This window comes from Typopeltis vanoorti, chromosome 15, assembly GCF_054136105.1.
Source record: "Typopeltis vanoorti isolate ZY-2024b chromosome 15, IOZ_Tvanoo_1.0, whole genome shotgun sequence".
In the NCBI taxonomy this organism is placed as follows: domain Eukaryota; kingdom Metazoa; phylum Arthropoda; class Arachnida; order Uropygi; family Thelyphonidae; genus Typopeltis; species Typopeltis vanoorti.
In genome coordinates, this window is record NC_143563.1 from 24,439,940 (window position 1) to 24,459,660 (window position 19,721).

General features: G+C 33.6%; 1 protein-coding gene across 1 annotated transcript in view; it reads right to left on the bottom strand.

Annotated features, from left to right (window-relative positions):
• Positions 1-581: 581 nt before the first annotated feature.
• LOC150098511 (very low-density lipoprotein receptor-like) overlaps positions 582-19,721 on the bottom strand; it is a 108,457-nt gene continuing 89,317 nt past the window's right edge. The window contains exons 17-19 of the mRNA XM_090405667.1: positions 14,033-14,313; positions 5,998-6,138; positions 582-3,462 (exon numbers count right to left, since the gene is read on the bottom strand). Of these exons, the coding sequence (XP_090261793.1) occupies positions 3,418-3,462; positions 5,998-6,138; positions 14,033-14,313 (467 nt within the window). The 3' untranslated portion in view covers positions 582-3,417. The remainder of the gene's footprint in view (positions 3,463-5,997; positions 6,139-14,032; positions 14,314-19,721) is intronic.

Sequence of the window (19,721 nt, forward strand, 5' to 3'; positions counted from 1 at the left end):
AGCGATTCTATCAGTGATATTCTTTACATAGTATAAAGTGACTCCAACCTTGTTTATATTTTCTTGCATATTTGCTGTATTTTGAGGGGAAAAAAAAACTAGAAAAATTCAAACTATTAACAGCAGTATAATAAATATAGTTTAATCCTTTATCCAAGTGTGAGCAAATCTTTAGCAAACAATTAATTAACAGCAGTAATTTTATTTCTAGCTTTTTTTATTTTATTTTTATTTTTTTTAAAGTCTTGGATAATCCATTTCTAGTTCCTTTGCTGTCACTGGATATGGCACACTGTCTTTAGGCAATTTTTTACCTTTTTTTTAGAGAAAAAAAATAAAATAAAAAAAATCAAACTAAAAATAAAAACTAGAGAAGCATTTCTTACTGTAGAAAGAATACAAGCAATTACAACTTGTTGAATGAATGGCCAAAGTTGGGTCAACAACTATTAAATGCTGCATGTACAATTAAGAGTGGGATAATATCCAGATAAGACTACAATTTAGATCAAGATCTTTAATATCTAGAATAAAAAAGCAACACCACTCTCTTCTGTTAATATAAAAAATTAGTCACTAAATACTTTTTCTATAAAGAAATTTATTTAAAAAAAAACAAACAAACAGCAATACAACAAAAAGAGAAATTCAGCTTTGAACTACATAAAATAGGTACAAAGATGAATATCACACAGAAAACACAGGGTGGCATTTTCTTCTGTATTCCAAAACTAGCATGTTTCTTGTTTTTTTTTTGGTAAAGTTTGTGACAACACCTTAAAAAAAAAAAAAAATGTGCCACAGGAAAATGCTCTCAGTTGGACTAATATACAAATAAGTTACGGCACATTTATTTTCATACATCAGAATAAAGTCCAAAAATATTCAGGTTTCTTAATAAATTAAAAATCTGTTTTGCATATCAAATATTAACTGAATATATAACATTTTTGAAAATGTTATGATTCTTCTAAAAATTACACGTTTAATTTTAGATACTAATCAGCCACTTTATGAACATACAATACAAAAAGTAATATTTCAAAGTTTATGAGCAAAATAATTTAAATTCACTGATCTCTTGACAAAATGCACAAGGACACAAAGAGCTGAGAGCTTTATTGTCAAACTACTTTTCCCATTTGACATCTCTCGAGATTACTTTAAATATTTATAAATGCATAATGATAATAAAAAAAAAATATTTTGACTTAAGCATAATTCTGTACAAAATTACAGTGAAATACAAAGAGCACTTTGTTTTGCTTAGAGAAGCAGCTGCTCATCAGTAACAGACTAGGACACTTGTTCTTTAGGTGTTGGGACGTTATGAGTAAAATCTGGAACTGGTCAGTCTACAGAAATTAGAAAAACTTGTTGCAATTTGCTACATTCTTTTCTAATTTTAAATTTCTTTTTCATGGTACACATTATTTTCTGAGTAACTAAAATATATTGTTTTTTTTTTCTTTTTTAATCTGACTTCATTTAGTAGCAAAATTATTTCAAACTTAAACTATGACAAGGCATAATTGTAGAAACATTTTAGGTGGATACTGTAGCATTCTAGCTTTTAGAGCAGTCACAGTATTTAAAAAAGTATACAATACATATACGTTAATGGTAAAAAGTATCTTTCTTTTCGCTCAGAAAAAACAGTGAACTCTGACTTTAATCAGAACTGCAGCAGTTCTAAGTCACCTAGGAAAATATATGTTTAGATTGAAAAATGGATAAGCTGCATTGTACATCTTCACACACTTGTTTGCACTAAGTATCACTAGTCTGCAATTGACTTTACAATAAGCCGTATCGTTCAATTTTTCTCACCCATTTTTTTTTAGTACATTTTGGGCTTAATTCTTATACATAAACAGGAACCTATATGGTCAATAAGGAATGGCTGGGTAAATCTAATCATCTTAGTGATGAAAGCTGCCAAGGACAATCTACAACAATGATTCATTAGGTCTTCAAACCTAATATTCAGATACAGTCCAGGATCCAGAATCAGATACCCTTTTCAAGGGAATACACCAGTAAATAAATTAGACACACTTAAGAAAAATTACACTAAAAATCAATATCACAAATGCTCTTAAACACAAACCAATTTTTTTTTTTTTTTCCAATTACCCTTTTTAAATAAAGATGCAAAAGTAATTTTTGGACATAAATACTGAGCAATGAATGTGCTTAGTTACCTGTGCTTCAGTGTGCTTAGTTCTGAAAAGATATTCCAAGGCTTTCTGAGAATACACTATCAATTAGGGTGGTGTATTATCCAATTTTTACATGCCTGAATATGTTCAGGTACATGATATTTTTCTGTTATAGTTCAATACAGAACTAGATATTGTATTAATGCAAATATGCAGATATTTTACTGAAGAAAGCTTGCAGTATTATCTTTACAAACCATTTTCAAAGCCATTGCTTACTTAACCATGCAAAAATAATTAGGTACAAAACATTATATGAAAAGAACTATATACAGAATAATGAGGACTAAAATATACACTTTTAAGTTAAACATTTAAAAATTTGGATGCCTCAAGAATCTTAGTAGCTGATCATAAAACCCTTGGTAACAGTTTTCAGAACAGAAAACCATTAAAATGCAATTTAGTATCTGTTGAAAAAAAAAAAAAAAAAATCTGATTATAAATGTGAAATCTATGTTCTATAAAGGGACAAAGAGTAAAACAAAGAACTGGCAAAACGATTTTAAGCAAACTGCACATTTAAAAAAAGGTTTCCGTTGAGAGGATTCACTCCTGCACTTGTACAAGGAAATATTAAACTAATATTTTTACAAACACTAAATATAAAATTACGGAATGTAAGTTTAAATCAGTGCAGTTGTGCTGAAAATCTGATAATTTCAAATTCCACTTAATTTAAGATGTTTGACACTTAAAGAAGTGTCTAGAATGACATTTAGAAAAATTTATTTTTTTTAGAAACTTTTAGCATCTGGGTCCTCTTCCTCCTTCAATATGCAGACAGGAACTCAATAGTTTTTGCCTTCAAATATCTTATTGTCACATGAAAAGTCACGCACAGTAGAACTTAAAGGTCAGCTAAGAAAAGCTGTAATGTCAATTCTCGATATCTCATCACTTTGGGAACTACATAATTTTTTTTTCCTTCATTTTTTTTTTTATTTATTTATTTTTTATTTTTTTGTGGTCCTGCAAATAGCATCCATAATTGAGGTTCTGAATAAAATTAGCAGCTTGTGATGAGATGGTGACAATGGCAAACAAGCATTTCAAGCTGCCAAGCAGTGCAATTTATTACTGTGTGAAAAATGCACTGGAATTGTCAAATTGCACTGCTATTGTCATGAACACATCACAGTTGCTTGGGGAAGAAATCAAGCTTGTAAAAGATGACTAATTTTGTCCTTAATTACTACACAAATTCATTTGTTCCTGGTGATGTTAGTGGCTCCATGCTCTGCAAAAAATAAATAAATAAATAAATAAAAATAAATTCATAAATAAAATAAAATTGTTTAGATATCCATACTATTTTTAAGATTTAAAAATTTATTGAAAGACTTCACTGAATAAAACCCATTATTACAATTTCCAAATACAGTGATCTCTGAATTACCCAATCTGCCAAGAATCAAAATTTCTCAATTCTTCCTTGAATTGATTAGTATGCCAACCTACTCCTGGAATCACACTAACTATAGATTCCAGTTAACTGATCTAGATGTGCAATCCAATCCCTCAGTTAGCTAACCAACAAATTTAGTTTCCTCAATTGGATTACTGTAAGAGAAATCCTTGCATGCATAAATTTTATGTATTGTTTTGAGAAAATTCTAAATATCTTTTGCAAAATGAATCATACTTATAACATACAATGATCAAACCGGAAAAGGATTCCAAATACTGCAATTAGCAGTATTTGCAAGCCTGAGGTTAAAGCAGAGGTTAGCAGAAATAAAATGTTCCATATACTATTGTTTCATGTTATTTGGGTATAATTTGCAATAAATTATCTAGTACTGTATGTATCATAATCAAAACACACTTTTGTAAAGAGAGATTCTTGCCTTTCATTTTACCAAAGAGATAATTTTCTACTTCTCCTTATGACATCATCACTGATTTGGCATGAAAGCATAGTGACAAATCATATTTAGATGCCAGAGCACAATTCTCACATTATCCCTTTGGCTACCAAAGGGATTACTGGTACACTATACATTTAAGATTTCATGAGTAGGTTTGACCTCAAAAATAACTAAGAATTCCCACTTTTACTCAAAACCATGATAACTTAAGCAAAATGAAAGTCATTAGCTGACTCTCACTATAACAAACTTGTAGAGACCACTAGAATAGTTTGTTAGTGACCAGCTTGCCATAATGAATTTCTTTTATCAATGGGATTTAGATGGTGTTAGAAGTTGTATAGGTAAGAAATGGTGATGTCTTGAGCAGAAAAGGTTACCTAGTGTGTTTCCTCCTCCCCCTAACGAGGCAGGAAGCTATGAATGTTATGTGCCATGCCAGGTGAGAGGCATCAGTCCAAGAAGAGATCTGATCTCATGTGGGGTTTTCAGTATCAATGGTAGGGGTGGGAGTAGGGCAGTTAAGTATGGTCTTTCTTGCATGAAATAAGTCAAGCTACGTTTTGGTAGTTGCAGTCAACAAGGTTGTCTTCACCCCAATGATATGACAAAAAAGATCGGTGTAAGATGCTGCATGGGAATATACCAGCACTACACAAGGTTTTTGTCTGGCACTAAAAGAAGAATGCCAAGTGGGATGATCTTAATTTCTATTCTTTATTTCTGTAGATTATTTTCAGTCTTACATACATTTGTCCTGTAAAAACAAACCATTTGCACTGAAACTATTTATAGAGATGAAGCATCTGCAGTCCAATTCTACAGTATTTTAAATTCTTATCTCTTAACTGAGCCTGGGTTCCCAAAGAAACATGCAAGGTTGTCCAAAATGTTTGTGTAGATGGTCTCTTTATTCTCAAACCAACAGGTTATAGCTTGGAATCTTGCTGTGACATGGATGTTTGTAAATATCTTTAAGGCAGCAAAGACCATTTCTGTTATCCAGTGTGCAAGATGATCACCCTAATTTTTAGTGGCCTGTGGATTTAAAAATGAGTAACGTTTGGTTTCGAGGATTTTCTAGATTATTTAATCCTTTGCACAACAACAGTATTAAGAGTGCAACAGATTTAACCTTTGTGGATGGATTGGGAGAAAAAAGTCACTCTGTTTCAGTCCATTACCAGTAGCTTCAGCAAGGGACTCAAACCCTGTTTCTGCATTCAGATGGTTCTGTTGTAAGTCACCATTACACACAGAAAAATTAATCTGGCTCCTTATTTTTACTCCAACTCTTGTACTGATTCTGGTAAATATCTTCCTATCATTCCAAAATTCAAAAATCTTCCATTTTTTTTTTTTTTTTTTCAAAAAGAGATCAGAAGAATTTTGTTCAATTTGGATATACAAGTTTTGGTGGCATCTGATTCAAGTTGAGCACAAAGCTTCAAAACAGTCATGTATTTTGCATTACCTTAACACATTCTTCTACTCCACTTTATTTTGCAGCTTGGAAATTAGCTCATTTTACCTATTCCTCAGAGTAATAGCAAATCAGGTTAGGTTATGGTTTTGTTAGTGTCTTTCCTCAAATACATTGCTGAAAGTAGTTTGGAAATCTTTGAAATACTAACATAAATGCTTTACTCTTTGGTATGTTTTTATGCAGTTTATCAATAACTAACCGTAATTACCTAGATGAAATATTTATCCAATACAAAAGACTCACTTTTTCTTTTTTCCAAAAAACTTGAAACAACCTGTATTTTATGTCTTAAGGATCAGCAGCATATCACATGCACCTCTTCCCCAAATTATATTCCAAAATCAGAATGTCTTATAACAAAAACTTTAATATCTAAGCCAAATATCAGCAGTTGTAAAACTAAATGAAATGCACTTACAGGGGGATACGATCGGCTAGGTTGATACTGATTCTTTTCTAAACTAAACTGATCTTCAGTAGTTTTCCTGTAGACTGGATTATCAAAATTCATGCTAGTAACATTTCGACGAAGGTACTGCTTATAAACTAGGAAAGCAACCTGAAAGTCAAAAACCATAGCATTAGAAATATAAACGTAAAAATGCTTGAAAAAAATAATATAACATGATCGATAAGTACATATTTGAAAGCTTACAGATAATGAATGTCAACAAAAGCATTATTTCAACCTTCCACCAGGAAATTAAAGTCCATCAGAAATTGCTATGACATTAATTCAAAGTGTTCTAGACCACAATAAATGTTTTTGTGTTTAATGAGCCTTCATATTCTATGGGACATTTACCCAAATGTTCTTTTAGTACTAAAAAATTTATTTCAGTAATGGATATTACCAAGAAAATAAATAAAAAAAATAATAAAGGGGTGCTTAAGGGTCAAAGCTGTATAACTGAGAGGAGACTTCCACATAGCCTTTAAAGGAATGCGGAAAACCAAACAGGGCTTCTCACCTAATGTCCAATCCTCACCTTCTCGTGGTGCACCCTGTTGGGTATCTACCTCAATACTGAACGAACGGGGATGGGCTGGCAATTTGGGATTTAGCTGATCAAATTGTATTTTTATTGGCTTAAACCAATATACAAAATGATGGTACAACATGACAAAATTTCATGCCGGCTGGAGCGTTGCCCGGTTAAACAAGGCCCCCGTTGTTTACGCCAGGGAACCAGGGCGAACAACGAAGTCAGTTACTGGAACAAATCTGAAAGCACACCCCAACTCAATATCACCAGAGTTAAAGATCGGTACTATCAACATAAAAAACCTGAATGGCAAAGAAATGGGACTAGCTGAGGAATTAGATAAGTACCAGATTGACATAATAGGGGTGACTGAAACAAAAATGACAAAAACTGGTGATATCTTTCTGAGAAATAAATACAAAATGTTATATTCAGGCAATGACAATCAAGGAAAAGAATGAGTAGCCGTAGTATTCAACACAAAATACGAGGCTAATCTTCCTGAATGGCAGGCAGTCTCAAGTAGAGTGATGTGGGCAAATATCAGAATGGAGAATTGGACAATGAGACTTATTTGTGCCTATGGTCCCACAGAAGGTTCTATTAAGGTAGAAGTAGAGGAATTTTTTGTTGCTTTCTCTAAAGCATCAAAAAATTCCTCTACTTCTACCTTAACAGAACAACTGGCACAATGAAAAACGGAAAAGTTGGTCCTTGTTGGGGATCTAAATAGCAGAGTAAGAAATCATTGTCAGACATACAAAAATATTTTGGGAAAATTTGGAGAAAAGAACAAAGCTAATAACAATGGCAAATACCCATTGGATTTCTGTTCAGCATATGGACTGGCTATTAATAACACCATGTTCCAACATAAAAATGTGCACAAATTCACATGGAGAGAAGAGGCAAGGAATAAGAAAAGTCTCATTGGCTATGTTATTGTTGATAGTGATGTTTTCTCCCTTGTGCAGGACACCAGACTGTACAGAGGATTTGAAATCGGAAGTGATCGCTATTTAGTCTTGAGCAGGATAAATTGAATTTCATATTGAAAAGAATAACATGTAACATGTAACTTTAAAAACAAGAATAATAATAATAATAATAATAATAATAGTAAGAAAGTTTTAAAGCGAATAAAAGTTGAGCAGCTCTCAGATGTGAACTGTAGACTAAAATACACAAAGATTATTGAAGAAAAAATGAAAGAGTTTGAGAACAGGAACCAAACCTTGGAGATTCAGTGGCAAACCTTGAAGAAAACCCTGATTGATTCAGCCAGAGAGGTATGTGGTGAGGTTGTCTGTAAGGATAAAAAAATCAGAACTCCCTGGTGGACAGAGGAAGTTAAAGAGGCAGTGGAGGAAATATATGATAATAGAATCAACTAAGCTGATATGGTAGGAAGTCAACTGAATAAATTCATATGGAATAAGAGAGAAATTAGTCTGAACACTAAATTAGCTGTATACAAGACAGTGTTCAAATCAGTTTTAACTTATAGAGCTGGGTCAGAAGTGATATGAGAGTCCTGAGAAAGATTAGAGGCATGAACAGATGGCATCAATGGCAATATCATATTAAAAATGAGGATATTATGAAAGAACTTGACATTGTCAGCATCCAGGAATGCTTTAGCAGAGCTAATCTCAAGTGGTATGGTCACTTAAACAGGATGGGCGAGGAAAGATTAGCAAAACAAGTGTTCTCTGCCAGGTTGGCAGGAAAACGACCCAAAGGAAGACCAAGATATAGCTGGATTGATACGGTACAAATACAACATCTGATAATGTTGGAGTCTTGACAAGTAACAGACTGATTTGGAGGAAAATTGTAGATAGGTTAGTAATGATGTTAAAATTTTCATGTAGTACTATCATATCCTGTACACCCCTTGAGAGTACATGTCAGGAATTTGATGATGATGAATTTATAACTTGGATACAAATGAAGGAATGAAAAATAAGCACAAACCTAGACTTAGTTTTGAGAGGAAAAGCATTAAAAAAAATGTCAGCTTCTCAAAATACATACAAATATTTGAAAAATTAATTTCAGGTTTCAGAGGTTGAACTGGTATACTCACATATACAAAAATTATTTGAGAAGAAAATGAGCTTTAAAAACAAGAACCAAACCTTGGAGACCGAATGATAATCTGAAAAGTTATTATTTCCAGGAAATAGGATAAAGTCACCTGCAAATATAGAAAAATTGAAACTTCATAACTTAAGAAGTTTGTCATTCTAGTGAAGAATATCGAATATTCCTAGGCATTAAATTGGCAGGTGCTCCAAGGGAACAGAGAAAAATATAAGGAAGTAAACTGCATCAGATGCATACCCACAGTCAGGAGGATAAACTAAGTGGTGTGGGAGGGGGGGGGATTAAAGTGGATGAGTAGATAAAGTAAGAGCTGCCAAAAACAAAATATAGGAAGGAATATAAAGAAAAATGTGATCGACATACTCATTAGTAGTACAAAGTGTAAGCAAGAAGGATGACTAGTATGGTAAGAAAGGCCAAATCTGATTATAAGAGAATTAGCTAAGCAGTCCAAACTAAATTCAAGAGTTTTGTCATGTAGCAAATAAGAGGAAGGATGACTGTAATCAGTCGTGATGTAGAAAGGATGGCAGAAGCAAACAAAATAGTTGAGTTGCTGAGTAATCACTTTGCAAAGGTGTATCATTCAGGTGGAGATCTTACAGTTGTCAATGTGATGGTCTATCAGAATTGAGATAATGACCAGAAGGTGCTTAGCTTATCATAGAGTAGCAATGCTTAGCATAGTTACACATCTGTTTTTTATTATTATCATCATAATCAAATTCCTGACATGTACCCTCAAGGGATGTACAGGATATGATAGTACTACATGAAAAATTTACATCATTACTAACTTCCTATCTACAATTTTCTTCCAAATCAGTCTGTTACTTGTCAAGACTCCAACATTATCAGATCTTACATTTCTACAGTCTAAGGCACTTTGTACCGTATCAATCCACCTATATCTTGGTGTTCCTCTGGGTCGTTTTCCTGCCAATATGGCAGAAAACACTTGCTTTGCTAATCTTTCCTCGCCCATTCTGTTTAAGTGACCATACCACCACTTGAGATTAGCTCTGCTAACGCATTCTGGATGATGACAATGTCAAGTTCTTTCCTAATATCCTCCTTTTTAATATGATATTGCCATTGATGCCATCTGTTCATGCCTCTAATCTTTCTCAGGACTCTCATATCTGTGATTTCTAGTCTTTGGTCTCAAGTGTTTTACTTCTGACCCAGCTCTCAGATCCATAAGCTAAAACTGGTTTGAACACTGTCTTGTATACAGCTAATTTAGTGTTCCGATTAATTTCTCTCTTATTCCATATGAATTTATTCAATTGACTTCCCACCATACCAGCTTTGTTGATTCTGTTGTCTATTTCCATATTTTATTTACCATCTTCACTAAAAATCGTGCCTAAGTAGCTGAAATGTTTTACTTGTTCCAGAGGTTCTCCATTCACAACACAGTTGACATTTTTAACGATTCTACCTATTTTCATTGTCTGACTTTTTATTGCTCACCTTCATTACCATATCTATTACAACAGTTATTCAATTTAGTCAGGGAATCTTGCAAACTTGTAGAGGATTTATTCAAAAGTATAACATCGTCCGCATAAAGCAAAGAACATACGTTAATATCTCCAATTCTGATATCATGTTTAATACCACTTTCCTTCATAATGTGATCCATATACATAATGAATAACAGAAGGGATAATGTACATCCTTGTCTAACACCAGATTTAACATTAAACCATCTTCCTGTACTTACTTGAATTCTAACTGCTGACTTACAACTCAAATAAAGACTAAGTATTGCTTGATATAATGCCCCATCGACACCATATAACTGTACCGTATTGAATAGCTTCTCTATTCGCACCTTGTAATATGTCTTTTCAAGATCGCCAAAACTTAAATACAGATCTTTGTTATATTCCCATGATATCTCCACTATTTGTCGTAAAGTGAAGATCTGATCCTGACAGCCTCTATTTGGCCTGAATCCAACTTGTTCTTCACCCAGCTTTTCTTCCACAATTCTTCTCAACCGTTTCTCAAATTTACTGGCATAAATCTTGCCAGGAACACTCAGTAGGGAAATAATTCTGTAATTCTCATATTCAATTTTATTTCCCTTTTTATATATGGGTACTATTAGAGCTCTACTCTAATCATCAGAAATTTGTCCCTCTGTCCAGGCCTTCTGAACTATGCAGTGCAGTCACTGTAAGACTTTTATACCACCATACTTCAGCATTTCTGGTCGAATATCACCTACTCCTGCTGCCTTTCCACATTTCAAACCTTCGATGGCTTTTTCTACTTCAAGTATGGATATGTATTCCTGACTGTATGCCTGTTGATTGTTTTTTTTTTGCCACTGTGCTATCACTGCTTGTTTCATTTAGCAATTTTTCGAAATAATTACTCCATACTTCAAGGATATCTTTTTCTCCCGTTTTCATGTCACCTTTATGATCTCTAACTCCTTTTACAGTATCCATTTCTAAGCTTCTTCAACAACCCCGAGAATATCTTACCACCTTCTTGATATTTATTTTCTATGTTCTTGCCAAAGTTCTCCCATGACTTTTGTTTAGCTAGTTTTACACAGTGTTTGGCTTTAGTACATTTGTCTCTGTATTCTCTAAGAGCACAAGCTGACTTAGTTCACCATGGAGTTCTGATTTTTCTATCCTTGCAGACAACCTCACAACATGCCTCTCTGGCTGAATCAACCAGATTTTTCTTCGAGGCTTGCCACTGAATCTCCAAGGTTTGGTTCCTGTTATCAAACTCTTTCATTTTTTCTTCAATAATCTGTGTATTTTGGTCTACAGTTCACATCTGAGAGCTGCTGAACTTTTATTTGCTTTAAAACTTTCTTAAATGTTATTCTTTTCAATATGAAATTCAATTTTATCCTGCTCAAGACCAAATAGTGATCACTTCCAATTTCAAATCCTCTGTACACTCTGGTGTACTGCACCAGGGAGAGAACATCACTATCAACAATAACATAGTCAATGAGATTTTCCATATTCCTTGCATCTTCTCTCCATGTGAATTTGTGCACATTTTTATGTTGGAACATGGTGTTATTAATAGCCAGTCCATATCCTGAACAGAAATCCAACAGGTATTTGCCATTGTTATTAGCTTTGTTCTTTTCTCCAAATTTTCCCGAAATATTTTTGTATGTCTGACAATCATTTCCTACTCTGCTATTTAGTTCCCCAACAAGGACCAACTTTTCCTTTTTCATTGTGTCAGTTGCTTTTTCTTGTTCTTCTTCGTCTATGATCTCTTATGCTTTTAAGCGTAGATATTTTGCCAAGGAGTTTTCCATGCCGTCCTGTCCAAGGTTTGTTGTTTTGCTTCTTTTCAATTTTTCCTTTTGCCAACCTTTCCTGGGTCTGCCTATGTTTCTTTTTCCTATTTTCTGGCTTTCGTATACAGTTTTTGCTATTCTTCCTTTCGATTAAGATGTCCAAACCATCTCATTTGGACTTGTGTCACGAATTGATTCAGAGGTCTCTTATGGTTTGATTTCTTATTCGGTCTAGTCTTGTTTTTTGTGCCACTTTCCTGAGATAATTCATTTCAATTGTTTGTAGTTTGTGTTTCCTGTTGTTAAACACCAAGACTCACAACTGTATATTAATGTTGGTAGAAACACTAATCATACACTGCCATTTTGGTATTCTGGGTGACTTCTTTCTTATCTAAGAGTGGGCCTTTCATTGCATAGAATAGCTTTCTTCCCCATTCTTATCCTGTTGTTAATTTCTGTGTCTAGTCTACCATCTTCTTGGTATATATGATCCCAAGTATTCAAAGAAGTGGACTTGTTCCAGTTTATGATTCTCTATTTTTATTGTGTGTTTTTGTTGGTTTCTAGATATGATCATTGTTTTAGTTTTATTTATATTTATGGTCATATTCCTTTTCTTTGTTTCTTCATACCAAATGTTGATATTGTACTGCAGATCTTCAGCTGTATTTGCTAGAATCACTAGTTGATTTTTCTAAAGCATCAAAAAATTCCTCCACTTCTACCTTAGTAGAACCTTCTGTGGGACCATAGGCACAAATAAGTCTCATTGTCCAATTCCCCATTTTGATATTAGCCCACATCACTCTACTTGAGACTGCCTGCCATTCAAGAAGATTAGCCTCATATTTTGTGTTGAATACTATGGCTACTTCTTTTCCTTTGTCATTTCCTGAATATAACATTTTGTATTTATTGCTCAGAAAGATCTCATCAGTTTTTGTCTTTTTTGTTTCAGTCACCCCTATTATGTTGATCTGGTACTTATCTAATTCCTCAGCTAGCTCCATTTCTTTGCCATTCAGGCTTCTTATGTTGATAGTACTGATCTTTAACTCTGGTGATGTTGAGTTGGGGTGTGTGCTTTCAGATTTGAAAGTTATAAATTATTAAGTATAAATATAAATACAATGCTAGCAAAACTTATGGGCTATCACTATATCCTTTATATTCCCAGAGGATAAACTCCGAGATATGTTTTCGGAATGTATAAACGCACACTTATCTTATTCAGCAGGCTTACTTATATCATTTATTGCTCCCATGCATATTCATGAAATCTGATTGTAATAAAATAAAAATTAAAAAAAAAAATTTCAATTTTCATAATCTAAATACAAAAACAGACTCCCTCCCCCTTTCTAATGTCAGAATAAATACTATAAATGTTACTAGTAGCCTTACACAATTTATAGATGCACCATGAACTATATTACAAAATAGAAAAAGATCTACATTCTAAAATAACAATGAACTGATGCTGATGTCTTATCACATATATACTTTATGCTATAAATTAAAGATGGCAAGAAAATAAATATTCTTGGTTTCATCCTTCATTTTGTGAAGTTCATGAAGTTACTTCACACACAAGCTTTGTTCGCTTACACTTGGATAAACCAAGAATATAATTTCTTGGCATCTTTAATTTATAGTATATAACTAAGTGAAAAACTTTCAACAATACTTTGTTAATAACTATACCTACAGATAAGAGGGGAAAATAGACAAAATATAGATAAACATTGTTTAGTTTATGGAATATATAAAATTTTAAAAAATAAAAAAACTGTTTTTAATATTTCTAAAGCCAACAACAAATAAAACAATGACAAGTATCACTACAGCTAATAACAAGTAAAGCAATGTTGATGGGTTGCACATCAACACTGCTTTGTGATGGAAGCAACTATTTCAAGTGATTATACAAAATTCAAGAATACTATGGATAATCTCTACCAAAAATTAGTTTTATGCAAATTGCTATTTTACTATCCTAAAGATGTTTCACTTCCCTTCTGTATTTACAAGTAATGAAAACATAAAAAAAAAAAAGCACTCACCAAAGACAGTATTATAACCAGACCACTAAGAACACCAATTATGATGCCTGCTATTTTGCCTGTATCGACATCGTGCTCTAAAGAAAGCTGAACATGTGGTTGTGGCTTTTCAGTGGAGTGGTTAGTACTAGTATCTGGTTGAACTGTTTCTGCTGGTACAGTCTTAGGAAGGTCTGAAGGTCTTACTGTGGTGCTGAATGCTACATCTGCTCTTGCTAATGTCGTTGTCGTTGTCATCGTTGTTGTACTCACTGTCGTTTTTCCAGTTGTTGTTGTTGTCGCTGAAAGTGAAAATAAATTATTGGATATGGATAGTACTGAATCTTAAATATCAAAGTTTAAAAGTATCAAAAAATGAAAGCTGTATATCAAAATAAGTTTATGGCTGTTTTTTATATTGTGAAAGCTAGGTACAAACACATGCATAAGTCTGAATAATTATTAATTTGATTGAATAATCATATATTAATACATAAGTTAATATATATAATTCTGTATGTTATCAATTATTGCTCTAAGATTATTCAAAACATTTTCAAGCTCAGGAGCATGAAATACTTAAGACACATGACAGGCTACAAACTGGCATCAAGATAAAGCTTACGTAAAAATGGATACCACACATGGAAGAAACAATTCTAATAATTGCTAGAACTAAGCAAGTCATTTTCATTCACTCAAGATATTTCAGTGAGTCAAAGGGGTGCTTAAGGGTGAAAGCTGTATAACTGAGAGGAGACCTCCACACAGCCTTTAAAGGAATGCGGAGAACCGACCAAGGATTCTGACCTAATGTCCAATCCTCACCTTCTCGTAGTGCACCCTGTTGGGTACCTACCTGGATACTGAATGAACAAGGATGGGCTGGCAATTTGGGATTTACCAACCAAATTGTATTCTTACTGATTAAACCAAAATACAAAATGATGGCACAACATGACAAAATTTCATGCCAGCTGGGGAGTCGCCTGGTTAAACAAGGCTCCCTGTTGTTTTTGCCAGGGAACCAGGGCGAATAGCGAAAAGTCAACTACTGGAACAAATCTGAAAACACGCCCCAACTCAACATCGCCAGAGTTGAAGATCAGTGCTATCAACATACGAAGCCTGAATGGCAAAGAAATGGAACTAGCTGAGGAATTAGATAAGTACCAGATCGACATAATAGGGGTGACTGAAACAAAAAAGACAATAACTGGCGAGATCTTTCTGAGCAATAAATACAAAATGTTATATTCGGGCGATGACAATCAAGGAAAAGAAGGAATAGCCATAGTATTCAACACAAAATACGAAGCTAATCTTCTTGAATGGCAGGCAGTCTCAAGTAGAGTAATGTGGACAAATATGAGAATGGGGAACTGGATAATGACTTATTTGTGCCTATGGTCCCACAGAAGGTTCTACTAAGGTAGAAGTAGAGGAATTTTTTGATGCATTAGAAAAAGCAACTGACACAATGAAAAAAAAAAGGAAAAGTTGGTCCTTGTTGGGGATCTAAATAGCAGAGTAAGAAATGATTGTCAGATATACAAAAATATTTTGGGAAAATTTGGAGAAAACAGCCAAGCTAATAATAATGGCAAATATCTGTTGGATATCTGCTCAGGAAATGGACTGGTTATGACTAACACCATGTTCCAACATAAAAATTTGCACAAATTCACATGGAGAGAAGAGGCAAGGAATAAGAAAAGTCTCATTGACTACATTATTATTGATAATGATGTTTCTCACTGGTGCAGGACACCAGAGTGTACAGAGGATTTGAAATTGGAAGTGATCACTATTTAGTCTTGAGCAAGATAAAATTGAATTTCATATCGAAAAGAATAACATGTAAGAAAGTTTTAAAGAGAATGAAAGTTGAGCAGCTCTCAGATGTGAACTCTAGACTAAAATACACAAACATAATTGAAGAAAAAATGAAAGAGTTTGAGAACAGGAACGAAATCTTGGAGATTCAGTGGCAAGCCTTGAAGAAAACACTGATTGATTCAGCCAGAGAGGCATGTGGTGAAGTTGTATGCAAGGACAGAAAAATTAGAACTCCATGGTGGACACAGGAAGTTAGAGGCAGTGAAGGAAAAGAAGAAAGCATATTAAAAATTCTTTGCAAATAAGCCAGCTTGTGCTCTTAGAGAATACAGAGACAAATTTAAGAAAGCTAAACACCATGTAAAACTAGCTAAACAAAAGTCATGGGAGTACTTTGGCAAGAACACAGAAAATAAAATCAAGAAAGTGGCAAAATATTCTGGAGGTTGTTGAAGAAGCTTAGGAATGGAGGAAAGAGTGCTGTAAAAGGAGTTAGAGATGATAAAGGTGACATGAAAATGGGAGAAAAAGATATCCTTGAAATATGGAGTAATTAGTTTGAAAAACTGCTAAATGAAACAAACAGTGAGGACAGCACAGTGGTAAAAAACACTGACCAGGAATACACATCCATACTTGAAGTAGAAAAAGCCATCAAAGGCTTGAAATGTGGAAAGGCAGCAGGAGTAGATGATATTTGACCAGAAATGCTGAAGTATGGTGGTATAAAAGTCTTACAGTGGCTGCACTGCATAGTTCAGAATGCCTGGACAGAGGGACGAATTCCCGATGATTGGAGTAGAGCTCCCATATATAATAAGGGAAATAAAACTTAATGTGAGAATTGCAAAGATATTTCCCTACTCACTGTTCCTGGTAAGGTATATGCAAGTATACTTGAGAAACGGTTGAGAAGAATTGTGGAAGAAAAGCTTGGTGAAGAACAAGTTGGATTCAGGCCAAATAGAGGCTGTCAGGATCAGATCTTCACTTTACGACAAATAGTGGAGATATCATGGGAATATAACAAAGATCTGTATTTAAGTTTTGTCGATTTGGAAAAGGCATATGAAAATGCCAATAGAGAAGATATTCAATACGCTACAGTTATATGGTGTCAACGGGCATTATATCAAGCAATACTTAGTCTTTATGTAAGTTGTAAGTCAGCAATTATAATTGAAGGAAGTACAGGAAGATGGTTTAATGTTAAATCTGGTGTGAGACAAGGATGTACATTATTTACATGGATCACATTATGAAGGAAAGTGGTATTAAGCATGATATCAAAATTGGAGATGTTAATGTATGTTATTTGCTTTATGCGGATGATGTTATACTTCTAAATAAATCCGCTACTAGTCTGCAAGATTTCCTGACTAAATTGAATAACTGTTGTAATAGATATGGTATGTGAAGGTCAGCAATAAAAAGACAAAGACAATGGAAACAGGCAGAATCATTAAAAATGTCAACTGTGTTGTGAATGGAGAACCTGTGGAACAATTAAAACACTTCAGCTACTTAGCCACGATTTTTAGTGAAGATGGTAATTTCAATATAGAAATAGACTACAGAATCAGCAAAGCTGGTATGGTGGGAAGGCAATTGAATAAATTCATATGGAATAAGAGAGAAATTAGTCGGAACACTAAATTAGCTGTATATATACAAGACAGTGTTCAAACCAGTTTTAACTTATGGATCTGAGAGCTGGGTCAGAAGTAAAACACTTGAGACCAAAGACTAGAGACCGCAGATATGAGAGTCCTGAGAAAGATTAGAGGTGTGAACAGATGGCATCAATGGTAATATCATATTAAAAATGAGGATATTAGGAAAGAACTTGATATTGTCAGTATCCAGGAATGCGTTAGCAGAGCTAATCTCAGGTGGTATAGTCAATTAAACAGAATGGGCGAGGAAAGATTAGCAAAACAAGTGTTCTCTGCCAGGTTGGCAGGAAAACGACCCAGAGGAAGACCAAGAAATAGGTGGATTGATATGGTACAAAGTGCCTTAGAAGATAGAAATGCAAGATCTGATAATGTTGGAGTCTTGACAAGTAACAGACTGATTTGAAGGAAAATTGTAGATAGGAAGTTAGTAATGATGTAAATTTTTCATGTAGTACTATCATATCCTGTACACCCCTTGAGGGTACATGGCAGGAATTTGATGATGATGAGATATCCCACAAGCATCACCCAGGCAATCGGCTTGATATTTGTCAAGGCATCTGATTGCTCTAGGCTCTTCTGCCTTTCAGGTGTTTGAATTTTTTGAAGATATAAAAGAAATAAATTTCCCGTTTTAGAAATAAACTTTTTTCTAAATGGCTCATATAAATTTAATAAAATTTACAAAACAGTAATTCATACATTTGTTCAGCAGCACATATGTAAAAGTTATTTCTATGTTACATCCCTTAGGCAGACTGGTATTCTGCAAAAGATGAATGAATTTTGTTTTTTCTGTCTCTCATAACTGTCACTACATCACTCAGCAGCTATTATTTATAAATCACTTGTGATCTCGTTACAGTTCAGGTTATCATAAAATCAAACAAATTGGACTGCCATCTTACATGTGAGTAAACTGTTTCAACGTTTGTGTTGATATTTTTGTTATGCTTTTAAAATTATGATTATCCCAAACAAATCAAATTGGTAAATATGTTTATGACATTAGCATTCAGGAACTTGAGTAAGATTGAGTAAAAAGGTAAAATTCAATCTTTTTTAAAAAAAAACATTAGCCTATCTTATAAAATTTGTATCTTTCTTTCTCAGTCTAACACAGTTTGTAGTTCATTTAATCCAAATTAAATATATATATAAAATATTAAAGTTACTGGTTACTGATTTTTCTACTTTGCTTCTAAGTCCATTAGAAAGCACAGAATAATAGCATAAAGAAAGCCATTGTCAGCATGGCCAAGCAGGTGAGATTTATGGAAGAAAGAAAAATGAAAGTTGCTACATTTGCACAAGGAAGAACTGAATAACGAACATCTGACTCTGGATAACAGCAATACTCAAGCAATACTGGTTCATGTTCATACCAAAAAGCTTCATACTCAAACTTTTTGGTATGAACATGAACCAGACTTAATGAGAGGTTCTAAAGTTTGAAAATGCCCTGACTGACATGTTACAAGAAACTCTACTATCAGAAGATTTTCTGTGTGTAGACATATCTCTAGTCTACAATATTCGAACTGAGGTGGAAAAAACCCGAAATATTTTAAAATTTCAGAACATAACTGTGAGTGTACTGCATCAGCAAACTACATTCTAGTACTTGGAGCATAATAATTCCTTCTCAAAACTTTTAGTCAGGAATTAAAATACAATGCTAAACATAAGTTTTAATAAACTAAGCAAATATTGAAAACAAGCAGAGAAAACAACAAATTTAAACAGCATGCAATTAAATATAGTGCAACACAAATATGCCATCTTGAAATACCTTGAGTATAATAAATACTCAAATTAGGAGTATGAAATGAATTACATGTCCAACTCCTTTATTAAGAGAAAAAATAAAACACAGACACACCAATTCACATCATAGAACACTGGTAAAATCTATTACAAACCAGTGGAAGGTGTTGAAATCAGACACTTGATATTTTACTGTCTTTATTTATCTATATCTATAGTACCTATGATCGTTACAAAGTGTGGCAGGTTACATAAAAGCAAAATGCGAATTTTGCCTTTATGTATCCATAAAGTGTGAAATTATGAATGTGAATTTCACTATGTGACAAACCAATGCATGAGGTAGCAGGGTTAGTTTATTAGCATTAAATTCCATTTCAGTGTCATAAGTCAATGTTAAATAAACTTGACTGAAGATCAAATAC